This window comes from Schistosoma mansoni, chromosome 3, assembly GCF_000237925.1.
Source record: "Schistosoma mansoni strain Puerto Rico chromosome 3, complete genome".
Lineage (NCBI taxonomy): Eukaryota > Metazoa > Platyhelminthes > Trematoda > Strigeidida > Schistosomatidae > Schistosoma > Schistosoma mansoni.
Genome location: NC_031497.1, coordinates 16,832,794 through 16,845,093, shown reverse-complemented (window position 1 = coordinate 16,845,093; position 12,300 = coordinate 16,832,794). Strand labels below are relative to the sequence as shown.

General features: G+C 34.8%; 1 protein-coding gene across 1 annotated transcript in view; it reads left to right on the top strand.

The window, feature by feature from the left end:
- Positions 1-12,300, top strand: part of Smp_087620 (putative programmed cell death 6-interacting protein) — a gene marked incomplete at its 5' end in the record, with an annotated part of 31,253 nt that overhangs the window by 16,986 nt on the left and 1,967 nt on the right. The window contains 6 exons of the mRNA XM_018799434.1: positions 260-403; positions 5,052-5,307; positions 7,773-8,092; positions 9,160-9,238; positions 9,906-10,052; positions 10,751-10,780. Of these exons, the coding sequence (XP_018651223.1) occupies positions 260-403; positions 5,052-5,307; positions 7,773-8,092; positions 9,160-9,238; positions 9,906-10,052; positions 10,751-10,780 (976 nt within the window). The remainder of the gene's footprint in view (positions 1-259; positions 404-5,051; positions 5,308-7,772; positions 8,093-9,159; positions 9,239-9,905; positions 10,053-10,750; positions 10,781-12,300) is intronic.

Here is a 12,300-nt window from a genome sequence, read left to right as displayed (position 1 = left end):
AATGTGAAGCGAAATACTTAAAAACTTGTACGTGGTTACTGAGTTGTATTGAATTTATTTTAATTTTAATGAGCTGATTTTATGTCATTACCGTTTGAATACCTAGACAATCCTGTCACAGACTCATAATAACTCAAGAATGTATGTACTTAGTCGAGATAATCTTTTAATGTTTCTTAATTAGAGTAAATCTGTTTCCTTGTTTTCTATACAAATTTATTTACTTTCAAATCAATACCGTTCTATTTCAATTATTTAGGAGAAAAGTTCACTAGATGATGAAGAGAATTCTGATAATAGTTTACGAAAACAATATGGTGAACGTTGGTCACGGAAACCATCAAGTGAATTAAACAAATTATGGCGTTCTGATATACAAAAATGTTTGAATTTACTTGAACAGGTAAGCAATTCATTGTTCTGTAGTCGGTTACTATTCTTTTGTAAGAAATTAAAATTATTAACATTCCTGAATAAAATAACATTTTGAATGGAAAAGGAAAAAAGTTTTGATAGTGATAAAAAAGTGGTACTGAAAGATAGTGTGGTGTGGTCTACTTATATCTATATAAGTAGTATATGGTGTTGGTCAGACATAGAATGTATTTTGCCAGAAGACCGATGTGCAAAGAACTGAAATGAAGCGCAATCGTTTGGAAAATGCATGAGCAATGAAATTAGAGAAGAAACAGAGAAGATTGAAACAATTGGTTGTTAATTTGCAAATTGACTGTTCATTGTTTGGTTATCAGAATTTACTGAGATAGTCTGTAATTTTTGCTTAAATACATTCGATTGTCCCCAGTTGTGTTTTGTTCACTACATTTGGTGTCGCTGCCAACCAGAAGGAGGAAGGGTGCTGTTCTGCGGACGCCGCTGCGGGTCTGGAGTTGAGGTGCTAGTTGGGGCAGTCTGGTGCGGAGTGGTGGCGTCGAGTGGAGTGTTCTGGCGGGGCGGCGTTGGCTGTAGCGGGTGCTGTCGACGGAGAGGAGCAGTGGGACGTGCGGCTGCTGGGCGGACATCGGATGTAGATGGCTCAGCAGGCCGGTGGAGTACGGGTGTTGAACGTCCCAGGTGCCGGGTGGATGCGGATGTTGGTGCCCCGGCAGGTCGACGGAGCTATGGAGGTCAGCGCGCCGCAGACTCGACATTCTGACGGAGAGTTTGGCACAGACTGCAGTGGAAGAAGATTGCGGCTTGGCGAGCAGAACCACCGCATGGTCGAATGCTTTAAAGGGGGGACGAGTGTGGTGTGGTCTACTTATATCTATATAAGTAGTATATGGTGTTGGTCAGACATAGAATGTATTTTGCCAGAAGACCGATGTGCAAAGAACTGAAATGAAGCGCAATCGTTTGGAAAATGCATGAGCAATGAAATTAGAGAAGAAACAGAGAAGATTGAAACAATTGGTTGTTAATTTGCAAATTGACTGTTCATTGTTTGGTTATCAGAATTTACTGAGATAGTCTGTAATTTTTGCTTAAATACATTCGATTGTCCCCAGTTGTGTTTTGTTCACTACAATAGTATCAATAAAATTTCATGAAATAAATGCGTTTTAGTATTCATATAAATGATACTTTTGAATAATCTACATTAAGCTTACCAGTTTCTTCTGTTCTTGATTTAAAGGCGATTCGTTACATGATCTGACAGACTTCACCTATTAAATTGTGTTACAAAAACAGAGATACCAATCTATCCCTTCATTTATCCCATTACAACATGTTATCATCTAACTACTTCCAAATTTTCCAGCTTTCCTCACGGTGATCAGACGTTATTTAGAATAAATGTGTTTAGGCGTACAAAACCTCTCGTTCAGTATTTTGATTTGTATGTTGTGTATTGGAAGGACGCAAACACTGCTTTATTTTAAAATACATTGTATGGCTTTATTGGAAAAAAAACTGGCCATTCTATTAAAACAAAAGCAGCTAAATATGGGGACTACGCTTACGCTAGAGCGTTGCAAGTTACATTTAAGGTTATTTGAAAACCAGATAATGACTTGGCTAGCGTTCATATTAAACTTAAGTACATGGTTTTAAAACAATCGTGTAACTCAAATAATTTAGTTGGATTTCAGACAACTGAATGCCGATGGAGAAATAATTTGATGGTTAAGGCAGTCAGCTTTCAACCATTATATCACAGGTTTGAAATCCTCTTCACTTTGGTTTGAGTAGTTGGGTTGTGTCAGTGGTCTTCACATACTGTATGTATGAAACCGGAGTAGATAGAACTGTTTTTGATAGATGAGCTAAATTCGAACAGCGCTTTACGTACTTCTGTTTGGGTAGCTGCTTATTATTTTCATTTTACACTATAAGTTAACATCAAAGTTTAGCACCCGAACTCTTGTTCGACTACTGAGTTGTGTTATCATTTGAAACCTTGGCAGTTTACTTATTCTTTAGTTTGCGGATGGACATCTCTTCCACCCCACAAGTTGGCTAAAGCCAACCTAGCTTTCTGAATCCGTGCCACGTTTTCGTCAGACACGCACCTACCAGGACCAATGAGACCTCCAAGATATATGAAGTGGTCGACATTTAACTACATTACTCCCTATCATTAATTCAGATTTTGACGTTGATTAGTTCTGAAGCAACATTTTGGATTTAGGTGAGGAAGGCCTCCAAAACGACCTGGTATTGTTACTCAAAGCGATCAAAAGACTTTGAGTAACATCTCAGTCAGTCTAACTGCTGAAGCTGAACTACTAGAGTTAATCCATCGGGGCATACTACTCTTCCTTGCTTTGGATTAGCTGTAGCTTCCTCAGCATAACTAAGAATTGTGAAACTTGTGCCGATTTCCCGTTCATTATGTTTAGAGATAGCGCATGGCTGAAAGGTATCTGAAGTCCAGTTAATCAGTTCCCTAAAGCGTTCTGTCCATCTGTCTAATCTCATAAGTTAAGAGTAGATCATCGTTCCATATTTCTTAATACCTGTTTTTTTGATAAGCCTGAAAAGCTGCCTATCGCCACTTCTTTTCCCATCTCTTTTGGGTTCGCTGCCTACTATCGTTTATGATCATTGAGCAAACGTTTTGTTAGTCTACGTTTGAGTTGTGGTTGCTCTTCATCGTTCTCTAAGCCTCCCGAACTAAACATCACTTCTATGAATAAATAACTGCCTCTTTAGTTATTTCTGAAATATACTCTTGACTTCATTTGGTATTGTTTACTTGTATCTTCCCATTGTTAGTTAGGACTGCAATTGATCAGCCTCTTGTTGGCATATGTGCTTCCAGTGCGTTATAAGCTTATAATACTTGTGACTTCAGGCAATATCGGGGCAGTCCTCACTGAATGCACATACGCCAACAAGCGACTGATCAATGGCAGTCCTAAATAACAATGGGGAAGATACAAGTAAACAACATCAAGTGAATTTAAACTTCACCCCATTGCACAAGCAGGTGGCTATCAGGACTCAGTATCTAAGTGGATAACGCGGTGGCGTTTGAAGCAAACGGCACTGGGTCCGAGTCCCTGAGTGAACATCAAGCGTCCACATTTAAATCTATTGTGCTTGTTACGTAGACGCAGCGTACATCGATAGAATAAGATTCTGGAGTCCTAGTTAAGGAAACTTGTTGACCATCTTTACATAATGTTCAAACCTCGAAATTTCTGAGATGTAGGTTAGACAGAGTTTCCAGAATACCAAAAATAACGTTTCGTGAACTTGAATCGTTAGCGGTAATTGTGCCCAGTACAACGATAAACATATGCGAAGGATTGATGATTGGGATAGAAGGGGTATTAAGAAGTAGTGAAGGAATTCGGTCGTAAGCAAGTGGATCTAGAGTACTATCAGAGGTATGAAGTTAGTTGTCACTACCAGGCTATCCGCACTGTCGAAGAACAATTCTTTTCGAGTTACCTGAAGATGGAACTAAATTAGTAAATTGTCTTAGTGACCGAGCGTGACTACAGATGCGAAGCGAAAACTTCCTGGGGACCGGTTGCGTACTCGGCCTGCTTTTAAGTAGTTGTAGATGAGTTAGCTCTATACTTTAGAGGCCTTGTCTCCGGAAAAGGAAATTGATGGGATAAAGTGTGGTGCAATGTTTTTAGGGCTGATGTTTCCTATTCCATTCTTTCTGTTGTGAGAAGACAGTACCACTGAAGATATTAATTATCTCAAGGAAAAACCTAAATGCTGCGATACACACCGGTACAATCATTAGTAAGATTTCGCCCTCAGACCTTGAGTTACTGCTTTTAGTCCCACCGTTCACCAACCAACCTACCTAGCAGTGTAGGACATAAGGGAATGAATATTCTTAGCAATATTGCTCGATTGGGTTATTGCGATAGGTAAGATCAACCACCACATCTAGTTAAGAGCTACGCTCGGGTTCCACAAATAGAGCATTTTTGCCTAGATTCTTTATTTGTTCTTTCTGGATCCCCGAACCTGTATAGATCAGCGTGCATGTACCTTCCAAGTATCAGATAGCTTCATGATTTGTCTGCATCGAATATATATGTGTCTCACGTTTTGATCCCAATCCAGTTGGGGTATATTAATCTGTACTCCATGACAGAACTTCTAAAGCCAACTGAAATAGGATTAAACAAAAAGTATTATGTTGCTAGGAATCATATAGGTTCCTATTTCTTGAAGTAGTTGACTGGTGGTGGTTCAAGCTCCAAAACGATCTATGTTAGAAAGCAATGGTTTGGGTACCCCCATATGATGGTACTCGAATTCAAGTGTAGTAGTTCAGCAACAAGATTAGACTCTTTCAACCTTGGACATTTCATTATTTTTCAGATTGCATCCCCCTCCGGGCTAAAATAAAAACTAAAGTATGTGGACTTGTACATAAGAGTGTACATCTTTGTTTCTTTTTATAGATAAGAAGTTTTTTCGACTTAATAGCATTTGAATAACTGCATAATTCATTGTACTACCTTGAAAATCTTATATAGTTGTATAATTTATAAAAATGCGATTTTTTTTATTTGTTTTTAAATTTCTCATTCCAAAACTCAATTACGCTCATTTGATTCTTTTATTTCATCTAGACTACGAAAACAGATGCGTCTCTTTTAGATCGATATGAAAAGCATAAAGAACATTTTGAAATATTAAGTAAACCAGAAGATGAACTTCAAGCGCTTATTGAATCAGATTCAAAATTTCCCGAATCTGGTACTGAAGCCAATAATGAAGAACTAAAATCTGAACTAACTCAATTATGCAACAAACTAGAATCAATTAAAACGGAAAGAAATGATCTCATCGAACAGTTAAAATTAGTCGATTATTCACCAGATCTAGGTAAGATTTCTTAATTTAATTTGTTATGGTAACCTTTTGTTTCTTAATTTTGATAAGTTTTTTAAGTGTGGTATTATGATGCGGCTACTATGCTTACTAATTTAGGTCCAAAACTAGTAAATCTCCGTGTTCTTTTGAATGATCTAAGTTGAGTATTTATCCCCGGTAAGTCGTTAATTAGTAAAAGATCGCTTGGTATTGACCAATGTACACTACCTGTAGTGAGTAAACTAGGAATCATTTCGTTTTTTATTGATTTATATGTGCGAAACATTTCTTTCAAAGGTGAAGATTCACATGCAAGTTGTGTTCATTCGATCATGGAAATCTTTGAATCCTTATGCGCTTTTGATGGATCCACCGAGTACTAGAGTGGAATAATAAATCAGTTGATTAGGCCATGAACTTTCATTGACTCATGTGGTTAAGTAAGTGGAAAGTAAGCTATAAATGATCGAAATATAATATGGCATCCGTTTGTATAGGTATTGATTGCTGAACTGAGATCTGCTTTAATATTCAGACGTTCTGATTGTGGGGTGCACGAGATGTATGTAATATATGAGTCAAGGCTTCGGGTGACATAGTTGGAAATTATGTTGTTTTATTCTAAAACGGCTACACTCGAAATACAAATTCACATCTTCAAAAATCTTCGCCACTTTTTTACGTATTCAGTATCATTTCTAAGGTCTTTACAGTCATGAGACGCTAATAGAAAGCACGTGCTCGATGAACCAATCAGAATTTCGCTTCTAACCCTTTATTCTATTCTGTCTATAGTCTAATGTCCTAGACTTGGCCAATTTTACTTTCTGACATGGATAACCAACCTTGAGGCAACGTAAGTTACACTCCTATCAATCTATTTATCCGAAAGCTTTTCTCTATCAACCTTAAGTCTGAAGATAAGTCAGTAGCCAAGCTTATATTAATATTGTTTCAATCCCCCAGTCTATCCAGTCAGCACAGCGCAGCCAACAGCTATCTCAAACACTCATTAACTTACATACGCGAATTATCAGACCGCATAGCACACCAAATAGGAAGTCATACTTTAAATACAATCATGCCATAAGTGGCAAAGAGTGAAGCGAACAGTAGGTCTACTGGAAGCCTCGAATGACGAGAATATTAAAATACGATTATACAGTCATCTATTAGCCATACGATAATACTAAATAATAATTCAAAAGGTCCCAACTTTCCTAATACTTTTCAAATTATAAAAAAGACTTGTACTATTGGCTCAAGTTGGAAGCGGCATTTATCCTTTATAAAATTAAGCAAATCTGTTTGAACAAAAAAACAAGCATTGATTCGTTTCACTTGGGCAATTTTTGGTTATCGCGGTTGAAAGTAATTAGCCTCAGACGAACTTTGTTCACATAGTTCGCGTTTAATTTCGATATTTCGAGAAAATTAGCACTTCGTCGTTAAAAACTTGTCGACCAATGGATCTTGTTATCTTACTGAATTTATAAAATATGAACTAATAATATATGGTATTAGCTTTGTTCTGCAATGGAACTGAATAACACTAGGTTGGTTTTTTTCTATTCCTCATCTTTTTTGACATTAATTGAAAACAAATATTTGCTTTCATTAGAACTATTTAGAATAGTTGTTATTTTGCGTTTTGTTTACTTAAAATGAACACAAGTTTTCTTTCAGTCACTCGACTCTTTACACATTTGTGCGTATGTGTGTGTGAAATTTCATTATATTACTTTAGTAGTCAGGAGAATATTTTTCTTCAATTTTGTTTCATTTAGTCACTCACATAAAACTTTCACCATAACTATTGATTGATTCAATTTAAAATAGTAGTTGTTTTTATTGTCGCGGTTGCTGAATGATAGACAGTTTCTGTTAATAGGGTTTTAATTCATCGTTTTAATCCAAAGCATTATAAGAATTAAGTAGTTTATTAGTCAATAAAAAAGTCCCAGTTTAACGGTTATCTGCTCATCAGATTGAATCAGAAAGTCAGAAGTAAGTTGTCTACAAAAAAGTGGAAAACTATTATTTATTTTGCCTTGTTATAAAGTCGACTTGTGCACATTTACGTTGCACACTGATTAGTGTTATGAAGATGGGTTTCCCAAGCTAGAATGAAAACATTTCGTTTGTTAACGTTATGAATGAAATCTTGATCAATAGATAGGAAGCTACTCACAAGACTGAAAAATTGACTCAACCCAATGAATGATTTCCAACACAGAATTGTATTTATTACACAAGTGATACATTGTTATTCATTGTAGACACCGACCCAGTTCATATCTCAAGTGAAAATAGTTTTGTATCTAAAAATGCGTTGCATGTGTTAATTCAATTGCTAAAACCCATTATCCCACAGTATCACTTTCTGTCAGCGTTAATAACTTTTATGAATAAAGTCTTTAATTTGGAATAGGTTTCTCCCTTATGAATACTTAATATGTATTTGTATTTTTCAACAGTTAAAAAGCTATTGACGTACTATAGAGAACATAATGAAACAATTGATTTACAAATTGCTACTGATATGCTTGAGGAAAAAATGGTATCTGTGCGTGAACTTATTCAAGAAAATTTAAACAAACAAGAAAGTTTATTAAATGACTTACAAACAAAAGCTGATATGTTTTATGGTGCGTCCGATGGTAATTCAAAAGATAAAGGACTATTGACAATGCTTAACCTGGCTGCAGATGAGTATTCTGCACTTACAGAAGCTGTTCGTGATGCCACGAAATTTTACGCTGAGCTTACTGAGATTTGTGTGAATACCCAGTGTAAGGTAAATTGACGTGAAACAAATATTTACAGTTTTATATTTCCTATTTGTAATGATTATGAGTTACTGTTTTGGACTCTTTGATGGGAAAATATACAACTGATTCTGTACTCTCTATTACTTCATATAGTTTCATTATAACTTTCAATAAATAAGTCATTGTATGAATGCAAATTATGTTATTTGGCTTTAGCTTTATTTACTGACACCTTTCTGATATCATCTTTGAATCCTGATTTGTTCTGGTGATGTTGTGTTTGTTATGTTTGGGAGCTGGAATTTATTGTTCGGTCATTATTATTTTAGTACAGTTTAAGAGTTTCATTCCACTCTATCAGTGTTTTGGTGTTGAATAACTGAACCTGTGTTTATTTAACTACTAAAGTTTGTTCGATGTGATGTGATGTTAAATATGGCAGGTACGACATACTTAAAAGCCTTAATTATCGTTTCCTAAATCTAGGTCTTAAATATATCCGTAATTTGGATCTAGATTCACATATCGTTAAGGTAAGGATTTAGCGTTTTGAATGTTTTACTCCAGATATTTCTTACAGACACAAGTCCCAGCATTCAGTTAATATAGCTGTTAACTACCAGTGTGAGGTTGTGGAGATGGTTACATTTTTCATTGAGATCATAAATCGATGAATGTTAGACCACCATTGAAAACCTGGAAGCACTGGACGGGCGTTTCGTCTCAGTATGGGAATCCTCAGCAGCGCACATCCACGATCCCACCTCACGAGATTCGAACCAAGGACCTATCGGTCTCGCGCGCGAACGCTTAACCTCTAGACAAGTCCCAGTATTCAGTAAATTTAGTTGTTAACTATCTACAATTAAATATTCATAGTATCATTACAAAGGATATGGATTCATACATAAAATTTCATTACAACTTTACTGCAAATTTATTTCTGGTAACCAAGTAATGTATGATGATTGAGTTGCTGACATGTCTAACCGATATTAAGTAAACAGCTACAATTTTAATTTAGATTTTAACCAAACATGCTCATTTCTTACTTTTTTTTGTATATTTCTCCCATCATTTTCACATTTGGAAGATTGAAGATTTCTGCGCTGCACGTACTACTGAGAAAAATGAATTAATGTCTGATATCGCAACAAATATAAGCCGAGTTCGTGTTTCAGATCAACAAGTCTTTCCGAAACCATCCGGCAAGTTGAAAATTCTGTTTAAAACTTTGCACAGCTACCTGTTCGTTTGTTTTCATCTTGATTACTTTAACATTTAAGTCCCTTTTTTTTATTGTATTTCTAAAAACCCTTTAGTAAATAAGTTAATTGATTTGAAATTTTTTCAGTGTTCTTTTTCGTATTACTATTTAGAATAACTGAAAAGCAACAATTAGAGCAAAATTAGTCACAATCGACGTAAAAGCTTATCACTAATGTGTATCAAACCAAGTTCCCACACCATATCAACGTAGTGAGTTGAAATTAACTAGATAAGCGTCAAAAAAGTTGAAATAATTGTAGTATCTGTGATAAGTAACACTAAGCATAGAGAATAGGCTTCAAAAAGAAACAACATAATAAGACAATCAAATTTATTAAACTTCACTAGAACTCATTATTTAATTCCCTTGCCTGATGTTCAATCTATCTGTTTGCCATATCTACCTACTGACTTCTTATTAAAGCTTCTTCATATAATTTAATGTAAAAACATTATGAATTGTAGGTGATTGATGAAAGATAAAACTAACGGAATCTTATACAATAGCTGATCATTTTATTTGAAATTAGCTAACACATAGTATTTTATTTTCTGTTGTTTTTTATTCAGTCCCTACTCGACCTGAACCATCTTATGCTAACCGTGTTAACCCTGTTCCTCCTGCTCATCCTCAAGTTCCAATGCCAATACCAACAATCCCCATGATGAATAATAACACATATCCGATGCCTCCACAACCATGGAATCCTCAAGGCTGTATGTCATAATTTATCTCTCAATTTGTTTCAAAATTGTTTATTTTAGATTCTACCATCTACTATTACTACGGATATCAGGTTGTTACCGTAGCTAATATTGTAAGATGATATATCATATATGTTAACCACCAAATATCATAAAGCTTAGTTCCTTCTGTCACAGTAACGACTATAAACGAGATCCACACTTCCCTGAATTCTACCCCTCAACATTAAAGGACTGATGGACAAGGATGAGTATGTAGGCCTTTGTTCCCCTTAATATTATGGTAAACAATGACTGCTTACTCATAGATAAGTTAGGTTTGGTCTTAAGAATTGACTATTAAAACTACAATTTTCTGGGAGGAGGGGGGGTAGATGAATTTAAGTTATACACGTGGTATAAAATTTTCAAAGTGACTGGTCAAAAATCTTTTTTAAGCTATTCTGCATAGATGTTTGTCTAACAGAACATTTGTAAATTTATGTACATAATGCTGTAATATGTACTTGACTATTTCAATGTTTGCTGATATTAGTTGTAAGTGGAGTCGAAGTATAAGCAGTTGAGTGCAGTACATTGTGGTTTTTCATGATACTCATTGTTTAATTAATGCCTTTTTTCCTAACAATCATTATATACTTGTAATCTTAGTTATCTACTTAGTGAATAAATTCACGTATACATGGTCAGTTATTTAATTTTATTTCTAGATCCTGTGATGCCTCAACCTTCACCATTTGGTAAGCATTGAAATCTTGATGTAAATTGTTTTAAGCAGGATATGGAATGAAAGTTTTTCTGTGGTATGTTGTTTAATATGTTTTTTTGTTGAAAAAAAATCATATTTGTGTACTTGACTAAAGTAAGAGTAAGAAGTGTATCGGAAGAAGATGAAATCATTGATTTTGTGAAATCCTGTCAGCTACTTACAACCTAGAAACAATAGTAATCATTATTTATAACCACCTTTATATCATATTAATAAGGTAAAGTGACTGAACATTTATTCGTTACTGAATGTGAAAATTTTAGAAACGCTTCTAGAGAATGAAAATTGATGCTACAACGTTACCTAATAATAACCATAAAACTGAATAGATTTACAGAATAATATGAGCGAAGCTCAAAAATCGACTCATGGTTAAAATTGTTATTGAGAATGTGAAATGAGATATTATCTAATTGATCAATAAAAAATAGAACTTACTGGGATAATGAGAGATTTAAAACGGTATCCTATTTTGAATGCATTGATTCGATTTCATCGGTTTAGTCGTGATAACTTCGGACAAGTCGATCAATCAGTTTTATTCTTCTATTCTTTTTGTTCTTCCTTTATTCAAATTTACTAATGGGTAAAATTGTATAAAATACTGGTATGTTTGTGTGTGTGTTGATTCAGTTGTCGTAATTTTTATCAGTAGTTCTGCACAAACCATTTAAATAAAATATAAGTTAATTTTAATGTGTAAATGAAGATTAAAATAAAAGGATTGTTGATAGTTTTATATAATTTGATATGGTAAGTGGATACAAAAAAGAAACGTGTTGGGGTGATCCGAAGTATTCCTCGAAAAAGTCCAGAGGGGTCCTTAAAAACTCGGAGAAACATTTTATCCAATCAGAGCTAAATAGAAGCCTCCCAGAAACATCTAGAGAGTGAGGAGTCACGTGCCACATTTCTGATTGGACAAATGCCTCTTCGGCTACTTTATTTCGTATGATTCCAGAATCTTCCATAAACCCAAGACCATCTGAATCGCTATAAATACTCTCGATTTTCTGTACATAGAGGAACATTGAAGTAAAGCGTTCTTCTAACACTTCGTGTCTTTTCTCTCCTGTTCAAGTTGCCGTGTCGATTTAGCCTGGTGTTATTAGAAGAACTTAGAATACGGAATCAAGCGTTTAGTTAGATTTATCATATTTCCTATATGGTTTAAAGTTTATCGTTTTCCCTATTTGGAATTTTTCCCAAGGTAATGACTAAATTATTGATAATAACTCCTTATCCCTTTGATAACTGTGTTACATTTGTTTTTTTTGTTACATAATTTATGAACATCATACAGTTTGTTTATACTAACATATTACAAGATCATTGATCATTCCTCTCAGTATGTTGATCCAGCTGTACTGTATTATTAATCATTTAACAGGATAAATGCTATTGGTTCTTACATTAGTAGAATGAATCATGTTACATAACTTAGACCATGACAAATTATCAGTTTTGAAAATTAAATCAACATTAAATATC